We start from the raw sequence: 25112 nt of genomic DNA, 5'->3' as shown, positions 1-25112 counted from the left end.
GAGGAGACTCCTGTTTCCCAGTGGTCTTACTGGGATGTGGTTGAGGAAGCACAATCTGCTTTTTCGGTGTGATAGGTTCAGGCAATCTGGAAGGCAAACTGCCTTTCTTCTTCAGCTGTGGATGTTGTCCTGGGGTAATTGATGCTCTTTTACCTGAAGTAGTTTCATCCATAATTGCTAAATGGGAGAAATATATTCAGCTTTACCATTTATTTGTATGATTTGTACAACATTTCAAACAAATCAGCTAAGTCCTCATGAAGCCCATTCCAGAAATTATGAATCACTTAAACGTGTAAAACAAGGTTTAACAAAGTTGAAAGGGCTGGTGATTAAATGTTCAAACTATTAACCAGCACACCTTATTATATTTAAATACAACTGTTCAAATCTAAAGTTAAAAAAATACTCTATGGGGTTGTATCGTTCTCTACTCCCCATTTTGGAAAGATAACGGGTTAATAAGATAACACAGTTAAAAATATCCTCATTGTGAGTGTGCAGAGCTAGAAGAAGTTGCAGAAGGGAAGCTTTTGTTAATAAAGTTAAAATCCAATTAATTAGTTTCATGAATGTTCTCAGTGTCTGCAGATACAGAAGTCACAACTCTAGAATATAATAGTCCAATGTCCAAAATCACAACTTGATTTATAAAAATCCATGTGGTGGTTCAGAAAGAATGCCTTATGTGTGACAATATATTTTAACATACTTCAAGAGTATGAATACTTGTTCCTCAACCCAACTCCATCAGATTGCAAATGCCTACTAATCAAAGGAAATACAACATTTTGACAGAGCAGCAATGCAATCTTGAATATGAAGCCATTTCTTCTAGAAAATGAAAAAGTTTCATAATTTGATATGTACAAAATAAACTAAAGATAAATATGTGGGTTCTACAATTCTTGAAGTCATTGAAGATGTTGTAAATTGATAATAATTAAATCTTTGAGAGTTAAAGAGATGACTCAGAAGTTAAGAGAATTCACCGCTCTTGGAGAGGATCCAAGCTTTGCTTCCAGACCATGGTGGCTCACAACCATCCCTGACTTCAGTTGCAAGGAATCCTACTCACTTTTCTGGTCTCTGTAGGTACACACATTTGTGTGTGCGTGTGTGTGTGTGTGTGTGTGTGTGTGTGTGTGTGTGTGTGTATCAAACACTAATGCATAAAAAATGAAATAAACTTTAATCTTTAAGACTCCTGATGTGAAAATTTGTACCATGTAAAATGACTTGCCTGTTACCTGGCTAAGCTGACTATCATCTCTCAATGGCTTTTCCAGAAGTCTCTTGGGAAAAAGTCCTATTTCTACTATAATCATCATCACAAAGCAACAAGAGGCATGAAGCATGTCTTCAAACAAAGAAGACAATAATCCCCAACTAGCTGATTCTCCCAAAAATGTAAATACATAAGTTGCCTGATGATTTCAAAATAAGTTATTTTTAAGAAATGTAAGAAAAATTTTATAATACACAAAAAATCCTATTCCATTTGAAAGATAATATCCAAAATTATAAATTTAGAAAATTAATTTATAAAAATAAGAAATCTGGAACTTGAATGTAATGAATAAGATGAAAATGTATTTATGACAAAATACGGTAGAACCAACCAAGGAGAGAAAGATGTTAAAGTCAGAAACTACAATATGCAGTCCTAGAAAAAGCAAATAATGGAAAAGAACAAAAAAAACTTAGTGGATTTATGGGACCAGATTAAAATAAAACATTGAAACTTATGGGAAGTGTGTGAGGAGAAAAAGACAAAGGGGTAGAAAGTTTACATTCAGAGCAAGAGGATAAGGCTGAAGAGATAGTTCAGCTATGAAGAGCGTGAACTGCTTTTCTAGAGAACCTAAGTTCGATTCCTAGCACCCACATCAGCTGACTTACAACCACCTGTAACCAGCTCCAGGAGGATCGCACGCCTCTGACCTCTGCAGACAAAATGCACGAATCCACCTATAACCACCACAGACGTACACCTAATTACATAGTTATAAACATATACATGTTTAAAAGCAAGACTCAAGGAGTTGTTGGAAAGAGAACATTTTTTAATTAGGAAAAAAGAAAACTTTCTAAATCTTGGGAAATAATCAAGTGCCAGAAAATCTGAGGACTCTCATAAGATTCAACCCAAACAAGATCACATCCAGACCTATTATATACAAAGAACCAAACAGCAAATACAAAAAGAGAATTATTAAACAGCATGAAAAATGCAAAATCATGTCAGGCATGGTGGTACAGACCTGTAACCCCAGCACTTGGGAGGCAGAGGTAAGAGAGCCCGGAGTTAAGGTCAAACTTGCTACACAGTAAGTTTAAGGATAATCCAGGCACTTGAAAGCTTGAATCACAAAGAACCAATTAGTAACATAAAGACACAAGAAAATATAACGCTCCAATTAGCCTAGTACTATAATTGATGGTATGTCACTTATATCATCATTATAGGTTTGTGTGTATGCACGCATATACATGCACATTTATGGGAGTGCATACATGTCGTCGTGTGTGTGTGTCTGTGTGTGTCTGTGTGTGTGTGTGTGTGTGTGTGTGTGTGTGTGCGCGTGCGTGCATGTAAAGGCCAAAGGACAACCTTGGGTGTGGTTCTTTCCTAGGTACCATGCACCTTGGTTTTTGAGACTGTGTTTCTCCCCAGCCTGGAGCTTGCCAAGTGGAATAGGCTGATGGCCAGTGAACCGCGTGAACCCCAGGGATCTTTGCGGCCAGTGAGACCCACAGATCTGTCTCCCCTCTTCGGAACAAGGATTACAGATGCATGCCGTGGCACTCTTTTTCTTTCCTGTTTTTTTTTAATAGCATCACAAAAAATAAATTAAAAAATAAACCAAGAAAATAGAGAAGACTCAAATAACAAAAACATCAGAGAGAAGACATAACTAATACCACAGAAACCCAGATGATCACAAGGTGCTACTGTAGAAAATTTCACTTCAACAAATTGGATAATCTAGAAATGGATAAATCACGAGAAATATATCATTTTCCATTTGAATCATAAAAAATAGAATATTTAAACAGACCAATGACAAATAACAAATGATAAATTAGTAACAAAAGTATCATCAAAGGAAACCCCAGGATGCAATGGTATCACTAGTAAGCACCAACAAACTTTTAAAGAATTAATACATACACACTTCCCCAAAATTAGAGGAAATATTTCTAAATTCATTTTATCTTTCGTGATTTTTTTTGTTTTTTTTTAATTATGTGCATATGGACAGTGTGTGCATGTGGATGCAGGTGCCCAGAGTTCAGAAGAGGATGTTGGATCCTAGATCTGGAATTACGGGCAGTGTGGGTCACCCAACATAGGTACTGGGAAAACAAACGTGGGTTCCCTATCTGAGCAGGGTGTATTCTTGACTACTGAGCTATCTCTCTTCAGCCCCTCTAAATTAGTAAGATAGGGATCACTGTGACACCAAAGCCAGAAGAACACATTGTAAGAAAAGAAAATTATAGGAAGATATCTCAATGAACACAGATGCAAACATTTTCAACAAATACTAGCCACTGTGTTCAACAGCATATACAAAGGATCAGCCACCATTTCCAAGTGGCATTTATACCTACCTGGTATGCAAAGATGGCTCAGCATAGAGAAGCCTAGAAATACAATACACACTGACAGCCTAAAGGGGGACAGGCAGGATTGCTCAGTGGGTAAAGGTGCTTGCCACAAAGTGGGACAACCTGAGTTTGATCTCCAGGGCCCACGTGGTAGCAAGAGAGAAATGACTTCTGCAAATTGTCCTCTGAACTGTATGTATAAATGACACACTTGTATATCCACACTGAGACACAATAATACATTAATGCAATTTAAAACTTTAAGCAATACGAAAGACAAAAATAACACGGTAATTTCAACAGGTGCACAAAAAAGCATGTGATAAAAGTGAACATTATTTAATGATAAAACCTTTCACCAAGTTACATGCAGAATATACGTCAACACAATAAAAGCCACACGTGACAAACCTCTACCAAACTTCTTACTTGATATTTAAAAGTAGAAAACTTTTCCTTTAAGGTCAGGCTCACTCTTTCCAGCACAGCACTGGAAATTCTAGCCATAGCAATAGGGAAGAGACAGGAAAAGTGACACCCAAATTGTAGGGGCAGGCGTAAATTGTCCCTGTTTTCAGATGACAAGATCTTACAAATAGAAAGCCCTTCAAGATTCCATTACTAACATTAGAACTAATAAAATAATGAAATTATTAAAATAATTATTAAAATTTAGAAATTCTCCATATAAAACCAAAAGGTCAAAAACATAAACATAGGACCCGAAACCGTGAATCTACTTGAAGAAAACACAGAAAAATATTTCAAGACATTAATATGGGCAACAGTTTTTATATGATTCTCAAAACAAAAAAAAATAGGTCAATGGTATTATATTAAGATACTTCTAGATAGCTTGGGAAATAGTTTCCAGACTAAAATAAGAAAATGGGAAATATTCATCTGAAAAAGAACTAATTTCTAAAATATATATCATTTAAAAAAAAAACAAGTAACACAAATATTTGTCTGTTAGTCAAATACAGAGACAAAGTCAGATAGAGATGTGCAGAACCTAGAACATCAGTAACAGGGAAGCCCTGAATGTCAACGTCCAGAAGATGCAAAGACCAACAAAATCCACTAGTTCTCCTGTGTGTAAGTTGTTGGACCTGCATATCAGAGTACTGAAAGACAAGTTTTTTCAGTAAGACAGAGCAGACAGAGTATCTGGTACGCCCAAATTTACAAAGATAACTAATCAGTAGAAAAATGCTTTTAAAAAGAACAAGCAAATAAATAAATGACAATTACTAATTCAAAGAAGGGAATCAATGTTATACAGATATACAGACAGAACGAAGGAAGGCGCCCATAAGGTGCTATACGACTCAGCTGTAAGCAGTGTTCTCAGAGGTTTACTGACAGCAGTGCTGAATTAGAAGCTCGTTAAATTGGTTCTGACCATGGTGGAAGAATGGACTTATGTGTGAGGAGTGTGGATGCTGAGGACATAACAGGAAGCTTATTCTCTCAAAAATTCTAAAAATTCTTAGAAGTTTGAAACTTCCCAAATAAAAGTTATACAAATAAAAGATAAATGTTTGGGGAGATAGAAATGCAGATTATCATCAATCGAAAAGTGTGCTCATTACAAAAATTATCACACTTTTTCACATTATATATATATATTATCCATTAATTTTAATAAAAAGAGCAACAATATGTTCTAAGTATGAATATCAGGGAGTCAGCTAAAATACTCAAAGAATTGCTGCCCCTGGCTGGAAAACCTAAGGTGGGGAAAATTGAAGACAGAGCTTGTTTTTGTAATAAGCTTAACCAAACTGCAGAATTTTTATAATTATTGAGATAACCTTGACAAATTTATATTTGAACAAATGAAAGGAAATTTAAAATGTGGCATAAAGTGCATCAAAAGATCAAAAAGGATGTATTTAATGAAGAACTGTACCAAATAGTCAGAAATAGTAAAGAATGTGTAGAGAATTAGTGTCAGTGGAATACTTGTATAATCAATATGAAGAAGGAATGCTTTTAGAATGTTACATTTTGTCTTCCTGATTAGAAAGTTAGGAAAAGAGGTTTGCTATCTATTAAAAAAAAAATTTAAAACTGTAGGCTAGGAATTAACTTAAAGATCATTTATAAACAAAACGTATAGCCACATGTGATCCCTTACAAACATCTTCATATTGCCGTTGCAGTTCTTCCAAAGTAAATATAATGTCTCCAATGTCCATAGTATGGTAACCTGTAATAGAAAGAGGAATTTAAAGTACTTCCATTGTTTTTGAACATAGAAATAGCTGACAACCTGAATACAATACGAATATGACTCGGAAGCGTGGGAAGGTGGAATCAGAGGACCAGCCACTGTGAGCTTTGAGGACTATCTGAAATTATTCATTAGTAACTCAGTACACAGTGAGGTAAAAAATTAAGACCATAGTTTTCTTCATTAAAGGAAAGAACCACACTTGAAGTGTCTATGATCAACAATCTGATTAGCATTTTATAATATTTTTTGAGGATTTACTATAGATAGCACTTCAAGCATTTACTCCTTTGTCTCAGTTTCTAGACTGTGAGTCAAGAACAGGGAATTCATAATTAAACTATTTCCCCAACTCTTAACAAAACATCTACTTCCTACCACTTAAAAATGATTTTGATGGGGTTAGAGAGATAGCTCAGCAGTTAAGAACACTGACTCTCTTCCAAAGATCCTTAGTTCAAGTCCCAGCAACCACATGGTGGCTCACAACCATCTGTAATGAGATCTGATGCCCTCTTCTGGTGTGTCTGAATAGTGACATTGTATTCACATACATAAAATAAATAAGAAGACCTTTTTTTTAAAAAATGATTTTGAATAAGTAAAATCTACTTAAGAGCATCTACAGTGTCGATCCCTCTACGTATGTATCTTAAGTGGTATTCCAAATCTTTGTTCCCCTTAATATGAAAGCCAAGCAGCTTGAAATCTACCCTTGCCATACCATATAGTATCAAAAATCAATATCCACCTAAACACTGAAGGTTCCTGAGAAGTTTTTATTTCTAAAGTCATCTTCTATACCCTCATAGATTGTTTTTGCTTTGTTTTGCTTTGTTTTTGAGATAAAAATCTCATGCTGTAACTTAAGCTGGCCTGGAACTCACTGTATAGTCCCTGCTGGCCCCAAACTGGAGAGATGTGGGAATTACAGACATGTGCCAGGATCACAGGCATGTGCCAGGATCACAGGCATGTGCCAGGATCACAGGCATGTGTCAGGATCCCAGGCACATGTCAGGATCCCAGGCACGTGCCAGGATCACAGGCACATGCCAGGATCACAGGCATGTGCCAGCACACACCACACCCAGCTCCCACAGTTCCTTGATCTCACACGCCCATCCACAGACTCTCTCTTCTCTCCACCACAGGGAGAGCCAACTCAGGACCTACAAGCCTTTCTCCTTTAATCAACTTCCACTAATCATTTGTAACTAATGAGAAAAGCACACAATTATGCTACAGTCTGAACTTGTTCGGATCCCAGCCCATTCACTTCTCCATCAATCTTCTACTTCTGAACCGTAACCCTGTACAAGTTTCTGTTATTTTCTCAGTCTGAGTACTGTAACTTGCCTCTCTGCATAGTTTAGGTACTTCCTAGTTGATTTTAACTCTCACCATCCAACGCACCTATTTAGACAATTTCTGTGGGTCTGGAGATATAGCACTGGCAGAGTATTCGGCTAGCATGCCTGAGGTACCCCCAACACATAGGGGTGATTTTAACACTTAAAAGACAAGAAGCTTCTTTGTGATGGTATGTGGTATGTGTGTGTGAAGAGAGGAATACTCAAGGAAAATTTTTAAAAGCAATGGCTATTTGGCAGGAAGAGGCACCGTATGTAACAGAAATTCTAAAAGGACACAGAAATCAAGAACAGGTTCTAAAACAAAACTAAAGACCTAAGAAAATGGCAGGTGATACAAGGCAGTTTTCCTAGTAAAGGTTCCTATAACCAAAGCAACCTGATAGAAAGGTGTTCATCACTGAAGGAAGTCAGGACAGGAACTCAAACATAGCAGGAACCTGGAGGCAGGAGCTGATGCAGAGGCCGTGGAGGGATGATGCTTACTGCTTTGTTCCTTGCAGCTTATTCAGCCATCTTTCTTACAGAACCCAGGACCATCAACCCAGGGATGGCATCACCCACAACGGACTGGGGCCTTCCCCATCAATCACTAATTAAGAAAATGCACTACAGGCTTGCCTATGGCCTGTTATAGATGCACCTCCTCAATTGATGTCCCCTCTGATAACCCCAGCTTCTGTCAAAGTGACATAAAACTAGCCAGCACAGCCTGGAACATCACCTTAAAGTGTTCTCTATCCTAAGAGCTCTTGCTGAACATTACACCAGGAGGGCAACATGATCAGATCTGTGCTTTGAGAAGATCATTCTGCCTGGAGGATGAAAGGATCAAAGCTGGTCTGGGTAGACAGGGGAGACTGAACTTCGGTGGTCCCAAAGAAAAGGCACACTCGTGTGGATTAAAGTAGGGTAGTAGGTTTCAGAACTATCTCAGAGCTCAAACCAAGAGAGCTTTACAATAATAGACTTGTTGAAGATGACTCGGGTTTCTACTTCACCCCCCTATTCATAATTACAAGCTCGGTGATAGATGTTTATAACCAGTTTCTACAGCAATCCTTTGAAATGAGTTTTATTCGCTCAGTCTACCTTCCCAAATCATGTGGGAGATCTGGAGACCTGAAGACTTAGATGAGAATCCATAAGCCAAAACACAAGGTTCTGCAATATTCCACATAGATCGGTTATTCTGGTAGGGCATACCCTAAAGACTATCAAACAATATGGCTTGAAACTTGTCTCTAAAAGTCTCCTCTTTTATGAATACTATACACATTTACCATCCAAGAGTTCACCATAAATAAAAACCTAGAGCTCAAAGCAGAAGGATTTCCACAAATTCAAAGCCCGCCTAAGGTTACAAAATGATGTCTAGACAAGTCTGAGACGCAGAGTGAGATCCTGCTTCAAAAACAAAAGGACATAGGGCTGGAGAGATTATCATTAAGAACTCGCACTTGCAGAAGACCAAAGCTCAGTCCCCAGCACCCACATGGCTGCTCACTACTATCTTTAAGCTCTAGTTCCAGGGGCTCTGATCCCTCTTCTGGCCTCTGTGGGTACCCGCATGTGGTGCGTACACATATCTGCAGCCAACACAACTTATTCAGATCAACTGTTAAAAATTTTAAATCAAACAAATAAATAACAAACCCATGGAACTATTCATAGCTCAGTTCTAGCTTCAAAACACTATGAAGTCACCACTAGCAGGCGACGAAAGCCAGTGGAGCCTACTTTAAAATGACATAACATCTGATTTTTTTTCCTGTCGTATTTATACAAACTGTTGTCTCAGCCTATGGTGTCTCTCTCATTATTCACCATCATGTCATCCAATAAACCTCAACCAACCCATCAATATTTAGTTTGGACATCACCTTCTCTGATAACCTCTCCCTGGTGTGTCCAATAGCAGCCTTGCGCACAGCTGACTGTAGGTATTTATGACAAAGCATTATCATTTACATAGTTCTCTCCACACTAGAATTGTGTTCTAATCCATCCTTACGCCACCTGTCACTACTGCAGGAATTAAATAACTAACTGGCTTGTTGAATGAATAAATCATTTCAACAATTACTAACCAATATATTAGTCTATGCTGTATATCCTTTGGGCAAATGTCAGCATGATATAGAATGTCTCATAAATCTGTATAAAATTTGAAGTCAAGCCATGTTGCATATAGAGAATAATCAAAAGGATAGGAAGTTTTAATCAAAATGACACAATAAGATTGAGAATTCAAGAATTCTGTGTCTCCTCATTTCTGAAATCAACACTCCTCCTTTGTTTTCTAAGAAATGACCCATCTATAAAGACAAGAAAGGACCACTGAAAACCAGATGAGGCTAGATGTTTGAAGATTTTAATTTCTAGTTTACTTTTATTGTATGTATACATATATGTATATATGTGTGTGTGTGTGTGTATACATATATATACATATATATGCCATACTGTGTGATCATGCTAACAAGGCAAGCCCTTCACCAACTGAGCTATCTCAACACCTCAGTGTTGAGGGTTTTGTGTGTGTTTGTGTGTTTTTTAAGATAGAGTCTCACTATGTGACTAACCCTGATTGGCCAGGAACTCATAGAAACCAGACTCACTGAGGTCTGCCTACCTCTGCCTCCCAAGAACTGAGAGTAAAAGTGTATGACACCCTGCCTGACCGTGTCAAAATTTTTAGAATTCATTTTATTCTTAACTTTCAAAAAATATAGCAAACTAGAACAACTGTAGAACATTCTTGTGTGTCTTCCACACTGATTTTTATGCAGGTATCAGTAAGGCAGTACCAGTAACAAAAGATAAAGTCAAGGGAGGAAAGACGACGTGGAGGCTAATAATGTGTAACAGAACTGATTTGAAAACTTCGAGTAACTCACTGTCCTCATGAGCATGCTGCAGCACGTCCTTGAGCACCTCTGGGTTGACTGAGATATCCATGCTTTCCAAAACAGCAGCCACATCTTCGGTGGCCACACGGCCACTTTTCACCTTAGAAAACATCTTCAAGGCATTTTGAAACTCTGGAGGGAAAACAAATGAATAAAAGTTATGGGACTGCAAGAATCGACAGCTTTTCCTGCAGAACAGTCTGATTTCATCCCAGTAACCTAATAAGGAACAGGTTACTCCAGACACACACACCATACTTCCACCACATGCACCTGAATCACCCTTCTCCTGCCCTCTCCCGACCTGAACACTCTCACCCATCCCTTCCCCCATCCCTTCCCATCTACTTCCAAGTCTTTTGTTGCTACCGTTGAACCAGTGAGCTTAAATATGGCTACTTATAGGATCGTGGGTACAGGATTATTTATAGGAACTGAGCACCTTACCAGTGACGCCATCACTGAGGAAACTGGGGAGAGATCTCTTGACTCCCAATAGTATTCTTTGTCGGTTTTGTTTTGTTTAGGGGGATTTTGTTTGCTTGTTTTTTAGATTCTGTAAGATCTAGGCCCTCTGATTCTTCCTTGCTACTAATTGGTAACTCGTTTGCCTTGAAAACATATTTGTATTATGTATACATATATTTGTGAGCAACAGTGATATATTAAAAGTACTCTAACTGGCTGTAATGGTACATGCTTGCAATCCAAGTTCTTAGGAAGTAGAGCCAAGACAATCAAGAATTCACAGCCAGCCTCAGCTACATTAAGTCAGTCTAGATGACAAAAGACCCTGTTTCAAAATAGGACAAAAATATTCTAAAGTCAATGTTAAACTTGTAATAAGCTAGAAAGAGCTAAAGACCTTTTAGAGCTCAGTACTTAGACATCTTATATCTAAATTTTAAATAATATACTATTTTGTATTTTGTTGTAAAAGTAATATGGGAAACATGAGATCTTGATTGCTCTCAAGACATTTTGACCATAAACGTAAAATAAATATTGCTAATGCCAAAAAGAGCTTGCTGACAGGAGCCTGGTATAGCTATCCCCTGAGAGGCTCTGCCAGAGCCCGACCAATACATATGCGGATGCATGCAGCCAAACATCAGACTGAACACGGAGACACCAATGGAGGAGCTAAGGCGAGGACTGAAGGAGCTGAAGGGGTTTACAACCCCATAGGAAGAAAAACAATATCAACCAACCAGACACACACACACACACACCCTGAGCTCCAGAGGGGAGGGAATCCCTCGGTCCTGTGGAGGCTCAATGACCCAGGGCAGGGGAATGCTAGGGCACTGAGGCAGGAGTGGGTAGGCAAGTGAGGGAGCACCCTCATAGAGGCAGGGGGAGAGGGAAGGAATGGGGGGGTTGTGGAGGGGAAACTGGGAAGGGGGGTAACATTTGAAATGTATATAAATAAAGTAACCAATAAACAAACAAACAAACAAACAATAAATAAATAAATAAATAAATCCCAAGAAATAGAAACTAAAATATAAGCGATGGTTTATAGCTATGAAGTATTTACAAGTCTACACACATAGTTGGATAGAAAAAAGGCTTTAAATTGGATGACAACTAGACAAAGAAGCCCAGTATCGTGGGAACTTGAAGGAAAATCTAAATGGGAAGTGAGGAATCAAAGGGGGAAAGGAGGCAAAGTATCTTATCTATTGTACACACAGCAGGCACTTAATAACATTATGTGAGTGAATGAAAATAAGTTTTGCTTGCATTTCCTGGAATAAGAATACTATACCACGCTCTCTCCTCCAACCAAGCAAGATGCCCAAAGGAAAGAAGACCAAGGGGAGAAGTGGCCCCAGCCCCTGTCGTCATCAAGAAACAGGAGGCCAAAAAGGTGGTTAATCTTTTGTCTGAGGAAAGGCCCAAGAACTTCAGCATTGGGCAGGACATCCAGCCCAAAAGAGATCTAACACGCTTCATCAAATGGCCCCAATACATCAGGCTGCAGCGGCAAAGAGCCATCCTCTATAAAGCGGCTCAAAGTACCTCCTGCCATTAACCAGTTCACTCAGGCCCCGGACAGGCAAACAGCTACTCAGCTGCTTAAGTTTGCCCACAAGTACAGGCCAGAGACAAAGCAGGAGAAGAAGCAAAGGCTTCTGGCCTGTGCTGAGAAGAAAGCTGCTGGCAAAGGAGACTTCCCAACTAAGAGACCACCTGTCCTCCGAGCAGGAGTCAATGCAGTCACCACCTTGGTGGAGAACAAGAAGGCTCAGCTGGTGGTGATTGTCCATGATGTAACCCCATTGAGCTGGTGGTTTTCCTGTCTGCCCTGTGTTGAAAGATGGGGTACCCTACTGCATCATCAAAGGAAAGGCCAGGCTGGGGCGCCTGGTCCACAGGAAGACATGCACCACTGTTGCCTTCACACAGGTTAACTCAGAAGACAAGGGTGCTCTGGCTAAGCTGGTGGAAGCTATTAGGACCAATTATAATGACAGACAAGACGAGATCCACGATCACTGGGGAGGCAACGTCCTGGATCCTAAGGCTGTGGCTCAAATTGCCAACCTGGAAAAAGCAAAGGCTAAAGAACTCACCACTAAACTGGGTTAAATGTACACAACGTCTTCTGTACATAAATATAATTACAAAATTAAAAAAAAAAGAATACTACACCACACTCTAGTATACTTGAGTCTAAGACAACACAGTCTGACTATAAAATACATGATCCCAAGGACTGAGCTAAGAGATTGATCTTGTCTGATGGGTAAATGAGAAACACTAACAGTCTCAGAGTTTTGGCAGGTATATGTCTATAACTAAAACAAGTAGTCCTTACAACCACTTTATAATTTACTTGTAATCCAAAATAAATAACTGGGAAGTCCATAAGTATCTGAAGGTTCGGGGAGAAATTACATGCAGATTTTTTATAGCGTGGAGAAGGTTCTGCCGATGGAGAAGAAAATGCAACTTGAACAGAAAACAAGCACACACAAGAACAAAAACACATATGTAAAAAATGAAGTTTTGCATAGATAGAGGTTTAAAGTTAACTAGGGAAAAAAGATTCTTTTTGTAAAATATTCTGTAGAGAAAGGAAGGGTGATAATCAAAATTATAGCATTCTCAGTGAGAGTGAAATGGCTTCACAGGTAAAAGTGTTTGGCAGACAAATCTGAGAACCTGAGTTCAATCCCCAGAACTCATGATGGAAGGAGAGAACTGAATCCTCAAAGTTTAAAAGTTGTCCTCTGACCTATACATACACACCACAGTGCACTTGTATGTGTGCATGAACACACACACACACTAATTTTTTTAAAAAATGACTTAGACTAAGGACTAGGTAGATGATTTGGTTAGTTAAAGGATTGCCACAATGTGAGTACCTGAGTTCTGGTCCCCATGGTCCCCCCTCAGACCAGGCATGGTTTCACTGGTCTGTAATCTACGTGGCAAGATGCAGAAGAAGACTGGAAACTCCGCAGATGCTCACAGACCAATGAGGCTAATGTACCCACTAGGAAAAAACCAAGAGACTGCCTCAAATAAGGTAGAAAGCCAGACTCAGCACTCAAGTCGTCCTCTGACCTCCATACACACCCTGTGACATGTGCACACCTATATATACACATGAGCATATAACACATAAAAAAAATTCATCTAGTTCTTTACCAGTTACAATCAGAAAAGCAAGAGTTTGACAATAGAAAATTATGCTGCTGCAGCAGTGATCCAGGGGTCAGGATATGTGTGTGTGTGTGTGTGTGTGTGTGTGTGTGTGTGTGTGTTCCAGAGATTGAATTAGGTTGTCAGGCTTGAGTAGCAAATGTTTTTATCTACTAGGCCCTCTTACTGACCCTACATTTTTAAATGTCTTTTATGACAAAAAAAAAAAAAATCAGGGGTTGGAGAGCTGGTTCAGCTGTTAAGAGTGCTTGCCACACTCTGGGGCCTTCAGTTGGTCTCCAGGACTCATACCAGGTCCACGGTATCTGATGCCCTCTTCTGACCTCCATGGATACCTTCACACATATCACACACACACACACACACACACACACACACAGGAGAGAGAGGGTGAGGGAGAGAGACAGAGACAGACAGAGATGCAAGAGAGAGAGAGACAGACAGAAAGGTTCACTTTTTCAAAACTCCTGTCTAATTTGCAAGATTCTAAAAAGACATAAGTTGCCCTCTCTAACCCTTCATTGAAACCAGTTACTATCCAAACCATTCTTTTATACTTTTGATCAATATTATCTTTACCTGGATTCTGAGCGGTCGAGGGAGAAGTATCATTCATGACCTTAAGGAATTCTGTAAAATCCAGGATTCCATTAACTATAAAAATGATTCAGAATCAAAAAAGACAGAGAGCATCAGTAAACTCATTGAGCTTAAAATGTACACAGAAAATGTGAGTGTAATTAACTGATATCAGAATCTCATTGTCTGCAAGAGGCATCATTCATTTACATTCTATAGAGAATATATTTTTTTAAAAAGAGAGAGAACTTACCAGGAAAGAATCTGAATACCGTACTAAATAATAAACAGTATTTTTGCAATAATAGAATGCCAAAGATCAGGGATTATCAGTACGTTCCTGCTTTTATTCATGGTTCCATCACATTTATCTTTGTAATTATGCACCTGTTGGGGGTGGGGAGGGTATCTGCATGTGAGTGTAAGTTTGGGCAGAGGTCAGAAGAGGGCATCAGATCTCCAGGAGCAGAAGTTACTGATGGTTATGAACCACCCAGCATGGATCCTGGGAACCAAACTCTGGCCTTTACAAAACAGGAAATATTCTTAATTGGTCAGACATCTCTCTAGCCCAAGATGACACATAACAAAAAAGCAGGCCAACTTCTGAATTACATATTCAGAAATCAAAATGAAACCAAAGGGTTCATGGGTATTTGTATTTTTCTTTGACATTTTTTACCCTTTGGACTTTCAAGACAGGGTTCTCAGGTAGCCCAGGCTGGCCTAGACATATTATGTAGCCAATGATAACTACTTCTGTTTTGACCTTCCAAGCACTGGAATAAAAGTTGTTTCCCACCACACCTGGCTTCTCTCTCCCTCTCTCCCTCTCTCCCTCTCTCCCTCTCTCCCTCTCTCTCCCTCTCTCTCCCTCTCTCTTCTCTCTTCTCTCTCTCTCTCTCTCTCTCTCTCTCTCTCTCTCTCTCTCTCTCTCTCTCCCTCTCCCTCTCTCATCATTCAATGTAAGCTAGGCTAATGCAAATGACAAACATTTAATAACCAATGAGATATAGTGTTTTTTTCTTGACTCCTACAAACTGTGAACTATATAATCAGACATAAAATGTTGACATCAAGATGTGTACTCTACCTGACTATAAAACATTTGTAATGTTTTTCCAGTGCTTCTTTCAAATAAATCAAACTTTTAAAGAGTAATTTGGCATAAACTATCTTCCCGCAGTCAGTTTTGAAAATTAGGAGGAAATCAAATGTAAAAGATACATGCATCAAGATATGTATCATGGCAGACTTGGAAAAGAGTCCCACATTCATCTGTGAGATAGTGGACATGAAGCTGTCTTCTTTCTGGAATAAGCAGGCCAACTCAACAGCAGTGGAACTAGGAGATGTCACCGCCAGACCGAGGCCTTCCCCAGACTTCTACTGGCTTATTCCATGTCAAAGTGCTTATTCCAGAAAGATTCAGGCAACAGAAAAACAAAATATGATGTAGTTACACAGCATAATAACATATAAATGATTAAGGGAACAAGAGGTAGCATACAAAAATACAAAAGGAATCTTTTTATATAATATTGATATAAAAGCCTAAAGATTATATACATCATGATAAACTTTGTAAAAAAGTTTTTTAAATAGATATTTAAATATTCTAAAAAACATGTCCACAACAATGAAAGTATACAAAGAGGAATAAAAAACACACAACTCAGGACAATACTTTCCTCAAACTGGAGAAAGAAAAATGAGCTGTTTCATGGACTTTATGATTAGATGCAAATTACTGTGAAGATCTTAGGTTTCATCTGAAGAGACTGGGTCAGATATTTATTACATCATTAATGTGGCATTATTATTAAAATAACTAAATGAAAGTAGTTCACTCATAGTTCAATGATGAAACCATATCAAAATCCAGTGCAGTAATCAATCCAACTACGTTCACCTGAGGTATAGCTTTTTCTTGTTCTCCCCCTTCCCATCTCCCTCTTGCTCCAGGCCCTGGTAGCTCTGGCTCAAAGTACACTGTCACTGTCTTCAGACACCCATATGAGGACATCAGATCTCATTACAGATGGTTGTGAGCCACCATGTGGTTGCTGGGATTTGAACTCATGACCTCCTGAAGAGCAGTCGGTGTTCTTAACCACTGAGCTATCTCACCAGCCCCAGGTATAGCTTTTTAAATATTGTAAATCATGTCTTTAGAACATTATAAAAGCATCATGTTGTAAGTATTTACCATTTAGCTTTCCTATCATCAATAATTAGTCAGATAAACATAGCTTACATTCATACATGCAGAATGACACAACTTACCATCAACATTAACGGCCTTCAGCGCCTGACGCATTTCTGAATCACTCGTAGAAATCTTCAAGGTGTGAAGGACCACTGGCAAATCATTCACATAAATCTTACCATTGCGAACTTTACTGAAAATTAAACAGCCCCTGGAAAGTGCTGCATGCACAGACAAAACACTTGATTAACTAAAGTGAGCAGCCATCCTGATTGTCCCACACTCCCTCAGGAGAAAACAATCATAAAACAAGAAAGAGGCGTGTGTATTGTCTGACCTGGCTTGCCCTTTCAAATCAAACTTGTGACTTAGCTATGTCCAGAACGGTGAACCCTTTTCTCTCTGCTCCTGTGGCACCCAGGACACAGTGTAACCAAAACGGTTTATTTTCCTATTGTTCCTAGAAGGCAAGGTTTTTCCTTTTTCCTCTTTCCAGTACTACTTTATAGAGTCTCTTCACCCCCAACCCCCCAAAAAAAATCTGTTGAATTGAATTTTGTTTAGTTCTGTGAATACAATGTTTAAGAAAAAGATCTAATAGCCAGGAATGTTGAGGTAGGATGATCCAAGTTCAGGGCCTGACAGGGTAACATAGTGAGTTTCAGGTCAACCTGGGAGGGAAGGAGGGAAGGAAGGCTGAAAGGGAGGGAGGGAGGGAGGGAGGAAGGAAGGAGAGAAGAAGGGAAAATGGGCAAAGAAAAAAGGAGAAAATAATAGAAATGGGGTGGAAGAAAGGAAAATAATAACAATAAAAGGGTTTTGGAGGACCAGAGGTAGAAGACAGTTCAGTAAAATGGGAAGCAAAAATTATGGGTTACTAATGAAAACAGAAACTATTTTAAGAAGCTTCTCTGGGCTGGAGAGTTGGCTCAGTGATTAAAAACACTGGCTGTCCTTCCAGACTAGGTTTCCACTCCTTGGACCCACGCGGCAGCTCACAGCTGTCTGTGAGTCCAGTTCTAGGGCATCTGGTGCCTCTTCTGACCTCCATGAACAGAAACATGGTGCACAGACATACACGCAGGCAAACCAACCATACACACTAAAAAAGGAGAAGGAGGAGGAAGGAGGAGGAGGAGGAGAAGGAGGAGGAGGAAGAGGAGGAGGAGGAATGGGGAGGGAGAGAAAGAATAAAAACTTCAAATACAGATCATAACGAGACTTAATGGTGGCTTTTAATCTCAGCACTTGAGAGGCAGAGGCATGAGGATCTCCATGAGTTCCAGGTCAACCTGTTCTACATAGTGGGCTAGAATTACATTGTGTGACCAAGTCTCAAACAAAACATATACATCTAACATATATAAATATATATTTGTTGTTTATATTATATGCATTTATATCATATACACTTATGTTATATATTATCTATATGAATATATTGTATATTTATATATATATCATAAATTTTATTTTTATATATATATATATATATATATATATATATCCCTGCAGAAGCAGAAATAAATAAGTATAAATGAAACGTAAAGGGATGAGTCTATTGAAAGGGAATCATTTCCAAAGGGGAGACTGTGAAAGGTGTTTATAAGTCTGTGAAAAGGAAAAACAAGAATTTTAGGAAGTTTTCCCAGTAGTTTTTATTACCTGTCTATAAAGAAACAAACCTGTATGGTTTAGCAATCCTACTTCTGAGCTTTTATTTTTAGAAAAATGAAATCAGCTAAACTGGGAATGACGGCAGCATACCTACAATCCCAGCACTTGGAAGGCAGAGCAGGATAGTCAGAGGTAAAACTCATTCTCTGCCTCATTGTGAGGAAATAGTTAAAGTTTGGAATAGACCCCAAGAAAATTAGCACAAGACAATCTGGGCAAAAATTAAAAGGGATGCCAACCATGCAAGAAGAGTGGCAAGTCTGAGTCCATCGTGACCTACATAGGCTCAGGAAGGAAGAAAGGGATGGAGGGAGTGAGGAAGGGAGGGAGGGAAAAGAGGGAGGGAAAGGAGGGAGGGGGGAAAAGGAGGGAGGGAAGGGAGGGAGGGAAAAGGAGGGAGGAGGGAGGGAAAGGAGGGAGGGAGAGGGAGGGAGGGAGGGAAAGAATATAAATTCTAGAATTTCTTATTACCATTTAATTCTGGGTGTTTTAAGAATTCTTCAGGTATTTGTTCATATAATGTCAGGGAGAGGTTAGAAGGCATCTCTTTTCTCCTGTCAGAGAAAGGGTCACATTAGAAAGCAGCAAAAGACATTCATTTAAAAAAACAAAACTAAACAAAGCCTATAGGTATCCTGAGATCATAAGAAATTTTATTTGCCTGTTTTTATTGTGGTGTTTTGTTGGAACACGGTCTCACTAAGTTGCCCAGGCTTTGTTAAACTCACCACGTAGTCAGACTAGCCTTGAACTCTTGATGAGCCTCCTGCCTTAACCTCACAAGTGCTGGGACCACAGGCATGTGCTCTAAATCTCAACCAACAGAACCTTTGTTAAAGAACTTCCACAGGGTAATACTTTTACCAGAGTTGATACTTTCACCCCAAAAATCCCTATCTTGCTTCTTCATGACAATGATCCTACATGGAGCAGAATCTACCCTTGTCAGTATGCTGACTCGTTAGCCTCTGGCTCTGGTCCAATTTATCCTGCTCTACATACAAGCCATAGTTATTCTTTAAAGAAAGGTTTATAAGACAAATCATTGCCTACAAATATAAAGTTCGGGAAAAAGGGTTTCATCTGGTAATACTATAAAATGTACATAACTGAAATAATATTACTGTTGGAAGACATATAAAGAGCCAACACAATACTAGATTCTTGTACAAAAATGGACAGGGAGCGGCTGAACAGATGACTAGCTGGTTAAGAGCACTTGCTGCTCTTCCAGAGGACCCAAATTTGGTTTCCAGCACCCATGTCTGGTGGCTCACAACCACCTTTAACTCCCTTTTCTGGCCTCTAAAGACACTCACACATATATGCACGTACACAAAGAGAGAGAATTTTTTAAAGTTTTTTAATAGATGTGGAACCAGTGCACACTCTTAATCCCAGCACTTAGAAGGCAGAGACAGGTGGAGCTCTGAGTCTGAGGCCAGTCTGATCTACAAAGGCCAGCAAGGGCTACATCATAAGACCCTCCCTTTTAAAAAGTTGGAAGTGAGGCCCAAGATGCAGTGTTAATTTCACAGGAACTGAAGTAGGACAGGTGGTCAAACAGGACACCGTCTAAGTCCTCCACAGACAGTGCTTCTGCCTCACCCAAGCCTTCCTACGGTCAGAGCCTTCTGATTTAAACAAATCATTGGCACTCTGTATGTGGAAGAGATTCATAATCACAAGGGGAAAACTCCCAAGTTCACGTCCCACACTCAGAGCAGAATATTTGAATACCTAAGAGTTGAAGCTGGGCGTTGAATCAGTGAAGGCTTCTGACTTGGCAACTTGACAGGGCTTTCTTTCTTGGTTATTTTCTCCTTTGACACCTTCAAAGAGGGAGTGGCAATCTAGAGCCAAGAGCAAGTGCATTGATTAGTGATCGAGTTCACCCTGGTAACACAGTGTCCTTGGGCAGAAAGATAAGCCTGCAGAAAGATACGCAGCATCTCACTTAGCCATGTTTCTGGTATAAAAATGCTTTTTGTAATTACATTTCATATGCACTAAAAATTTTCCAAGATTACATAGTCTTTGGAAATGCCATTTTTCTTAAGTTCAAAACTAAATACCTTCTAATTAACATTCTTTTTATTAACAGTAAAAGATTTTATAGAACAGGAGAAACCTGAGGCAAAATAAGAATCTGACTCAGCTACCAGACTAGGCTCCTATACAGGCTTTAACTATATAATCAAAATACTCTGTGGGAAACCAATGGTTATTCAAATGATACAAGTAATTTAATTTAGGTTATCCTTACGATTGAGTAAATTAACCACTTAACAGAGCATGTATAAAGAAGATTGAAAAACCACAAGTGACAAGGGAGATAGAAAAATGAGAACACATGTGTGTTTCCAGTTTTCCATGAAGCTTGGTGCTTGGAGCTTTAACAACTGTGGAGAAAAAGCAAGCACCAGGAGACTGGTGGGGGTTGGCACTGAGGTCCCATGTAGAGCTAATGTCCTCAAAAGTAATGTTCTCTATAAGATCCAGCTGGGAAAAACAACAATAACAACATTTAACCCCAATGGAGGAGTTCACAGAATAAAAACTTTCTCTGTCTCAACTCCAAGATAGAAGAGAAAGAAAGAAAAACCCCTCCTCCTTCTAACTGGCTATAAACTCATCTCAAGGCATGTGTGAATATTCAATACAAATGTGTAACCCAAAAAAACTGGAAGTTTTTAACTAAAGTGCTCCAAATTTGTGAAATGCAAGGTAGAAATAGGTGTGAATCTCTCATTCTCATATAAATATATATATGTATATATATATACATATATATGAATATACTCATATATTCACATATTCATATATATACATATATGTGTATATATACACATATATATTATCTTTTTTAGGCAAACAAGAGGTTGGTATGTGCCTGTAGTCATAGCCCTGGGGAAACAGATGTAAGAGGATCACCAACAGTTCAAGGTCTTTCTTGTCTATATAAAAGGTTCCAGAGTAGTCAGGGCTACAAGATGAGACTCTACCTATCTCTATCTATCTATCTATCTATCTATCTATCTATCTATCCATCTATCTATCATTCATATATATATATATATGTATATATATTAGAGAAGAAAATCATCACAAGGTTCTCAACAAATGTAGATCAATTACATATGAAAGAAAGAACATAGGCACACATGAGCAAGAATAACAAAGTAACAAGATTTGGGTGTCACAAAGATTTCACATACTGGATTCATTAGACGCCTTCTTGAGATAACTACAGAACATGAGGAGAGCATGACATATGATAAACTTTAAGGAACCACCAAGCAAAACTTTTGGAAATAAAATAATTGTTGGAATTTAAATCTCAATGGACAGGGTTAAACCTGTACATTAAATTTGGGTAGAGAAAAAAAATAACTACAAAATAGATAGGGAACAAAACACTAAAAACAAACCAGAGAACTAAAAACACATGGGAAGAAACATGAAGCAATGTAACTCTGGGTAGTACCCCCCAAAGGTCCACACAGTGGAGACGTTTTTGCCCTGGGAGGGGCTATTGGGAACCGATGGAAGCTTTGAGAGGTGATGATGTATTGGGAGCCCCTAGGATAGTTGAGAGCTGCTGGTAATGGACTGCAGGACCCTGGTATCTTCCTGACTTACTGTGTATGAACAGGAGCTCAGAAAGCGAGCGCTTTGTTTAGCCTTTGCTCCTCACCAAGAGTGGGGGAGAGGTGGGGCAGTTTGCTTTTGGACTAGAACTTCCAGAGACACAACCAAAAAAAAAACCAACTGTTATTGTTCTAAGCTAATTGCCTCAGATAATATATATACAGATAGGTAGATACATAGATAGATAGTTAGATAGATAGACTTTATACATATACCATATATATTTATGCTCTTTAACATATATATACATACATATGTTAAGAGCATAAAGAATGGAGTGGTGGTCCAGTGGCAGAGGAACAAAAAGGATGACAAAGGATTGGAGGAGAGGAAGCATCCTAAAAGATGAGTTAGGAGTGGGTTTGTCTGGTGTGCACAAGGCTCCAAAGATGGAAAAAAAAAGAAGAAGGACAACAGATTGAGCTCTTCCAGAATTGAAGAAAGGTGTTCATGCTCAAATTTAAAAAGTACAATAAATAACAAGACAGACAAATAAAAAGAAATATACACCTAAGTATATAACAGAGACTATAATAAGTGTAACGTTGGTTCCACTTCACAACCTAATATCTGGAACCTGCAGATGTGACCATGTTTAAACAGATGTGCTTTTACACACAAGGACAAGAGAGACTATGAGATACAGAAACAGGGAAGAAGACCATTGAAGACCCATGTGCAGACTAGGGCAAATGTTGGAGACGTACGCCAACCAAGGAACACCTAAGGTCAGAATTAAATTGCAAACAAATAGTAACATACAACACAGTGAAAAATAAAAAGAAAGAAGTTTAAACTAATTTAATAGGGAAAAGTAAAATCTCCTAGTCTTCTGAGAAGATCAAATGGCTTATTTTTAGAAAGAGGGAGGAAAGAAATACAGTTAGATATGGTGGTACACACCTGCAGTCCCAGTTGTTTAAGAGATGAAGGCAGTAAAATCACTTGAGCGCAAGAGTTTGAGGCTAGTGTGGACAACACAGTGAGAACCCGTTCGAAGCAAATAAACAAATCAAACCAAAACAACAACAACAAAAAATCAGAAATAAGATATCTTAGCTTCTTTTATACTGCTATGAAGAAATACTCTGAAAAAGCAACCTAAGGGAGAAAGGCTTTGTTTGGGTCATAGTTCCAAAGTGTAGTCCATCACAGAAGGGAAGTCACAGAAGCAGCAAGAACTTGAGGAAGCTGCTCACATCCACAATCAGGAACAGAGAATAATGAACGCATCCACATGTGCTCAGGTCAACTTCACTCCCACAGCCCAGGATCTCCTGCCTAAGGAATGGTAGCACCCACAGTGGACAATTCTTCCCACCTCAATGTAAACAAAGTAATTTCCCCCATAGATATGCCCAGTGTACAGTTGGCACTAACCATACAGGCATAAGAAAAGAAAAGGAAGCCAAGCAGTCGTGGCCCATGCCTTAGCACTCAGGAAGCAGAGGCACTCGAATCTCTGAGTTGGAGGCCAGCCTGATCTACAGAGTAAGTTCCAGGTTAGCCAGAGCTACACAGAGAAATCCTGTCTTGAAAAAGACAAGCAAGAGGGGACAAAAGAAGGAAAGGAGAAAGAAAAAAACAATATTTAAAATAGTAACATTTCAAAAAAAACTAAATAGTAAAATTTCAACACGAACTAAAACATCAAGAATATTTGGGAGCAAGGATAAAGGACATTTGCCAAGTTTTAACTTACCTCAGCTCTTTTACTCTGAAGCTGTACTTGTACACTTTTCTTTCTCCTGATTTTTTTTGATCCTGAAAACTCAGTAGATTTTTCTTCTCTATACACAAATAATGATGTATCATATCTAAATGGCACAGAAATTAAAATAACTGATGAGCTATTTTTCTGGTTTTATGTTCCTTTCCATCTTTAATTGTGGAAACTTCCAAATAATATGCTAATCTTCCCATGTACCATCACTCTGCCTAAATAATAGCCTAATTATACATTTTATCCCTGCTTCCATCTTTTATAAATTTGAAATCCCAATATTTATTCATCTGCATATAGTTCATCAGTAATACTTAATCTGTAACAATTTTGATCAACGTATCTATAAGGTATTCTTTCTTTTAAAAAAAAAAACTTTAAAGCATCATTATGACACAGCTGTTAAAACCGTGTTCCTAAGAGAATGGCCACAATACACACAGCCCTATTGTGACGCAGATGTGCTGCACATCTGGCTGTTTTAAACTTGAAAAGGGATAATTTCATAATGTAAATTCAAAGGTTTTTAACTTACATTTTTCTATATTCTGGGATTAAACCCTTACTTTCAGATGAAATTTTCTTCCCTGTTGTTTTAGAAATTTTGCAGTATTTCTTAGTTTCAATATTTCTTGCTGTCAACTTGGTTGTGAAATTATCAGAGCCATGAATTGATATATCAATGCTTTCTTCTGTCTGAGAACAGCCAATAATCACAGTCATGCGTATTCCTTTCCACATACATATTAGATATAACATTCAACTAAAGACAGTTTGGTTTTAAAAGGATCTTATTCATTTGAATATTACTATTCTAAAAGAATATATATCCCTTAATTTAATATGTAGCTATAAAATGCACAGAATTCATAAATATACATAGGTGCAAAATTTTATCACATTTTTCAAAACAATCATTTTATCACAAAAAAATTAACTATTTTCAGGTACAAACCTAAGGCATGGTCCATGCAAGAAAAAAGAACTACCTTCCATTAACATTAAGAAGCATCTACTCTGTGAAAAACACCATCAAGAGGCTGAAAGGGTAAACCAGACACTGGGAGAAAGTATCTGCAAAGGACACATCTAATAAAGGATTTGTATATGCATGTTGCATGTGTATGTGCACACACATGCACTCATCCTTGTCACACGTGTGGAAGCCAATTTAGAAATGGCTAAGATCTCCGAACAAAGTTTACAACCTGAGATGTACAGACATAAATCTAATAAGCATATGAGAAGATATTAAATACCACGTTTTAGGAAATAGCAAGTTAAACAAGATACCTCCACACATCTGTTAGAATGGTAACAATGAAAACTATAAAACAATAGAAGAGACCCAAGAATGGGCTGGAGAAAATAGCTCAGTAGTTTAGAGCGCTTGTTGCTCTTGCAAAGAAGTGCCAGCACCCATATGGTGACTCACAACCATCCATAACCCTAGCTC

The 25112-nt window shown here is 38.5% G+C and overlaps 1 protein-coding gene across 1 annotated transcript in view; it reads right to left on the bottom strand.

The window, feature by feature from the left end:
- Efcab13 (EF-hand calcium binding domain 13) overlaps positions 1 to 24379 on the bottom strand; it is a 61589-nt gene extending 37210 nt beyond the window's left edge. The window contains exons 1-7 of the mRNA XM_028780561.1: positions 24192 to 24379; positions 23636 to 23750; positions 20023 to 20135; positions 18754 to 18836; positions 16683 to 16826; positions 10128 to 10271; positions 5763 to 5830 (exon numbers count right to left, since the gene is read on the bottom strand). Coding sequence (XP_028636394.1) covers positions 5763 to 5830; positions 10128 to 10271; positions 16683 to 16826; positions 18754 to 18836; positions 20023 to 20135; positions 23636 to 23750; positions 24192 to 24379 — 855 coding nt within the window. The remainder of the gene's footprint in view (positions 1 to 5762; positions 5831 to 10127; positions 10272 to 16682; positions 16827 to 18753; positions 18837 to 20022; positions 20136 to 23635; positions 23751 to 24191) is intronic.
- Positions 24380 to 25112: the final 733 nt, after the last annotated feature.

This window comes from Grammomys surdaster, unplaced genomic scaffold (genome assembly GCF_004785775.1).
Source record: "Grammomys surdaster isolate TR1022 unplaced genomic scaffold, NIH_TR_1.0 371, whole genome shotgun sequence".
Lineage (NCBI taxonomy): Eukaryota > Metazoa > Chordata > Mammalia > Rodentia > Muridae > Grammomys > Grammomys surdaster.
Note: the sequence above shows the minus strand (reverse complement) of the source record. Positions and strands in the feature narration are given on the sequence as shown.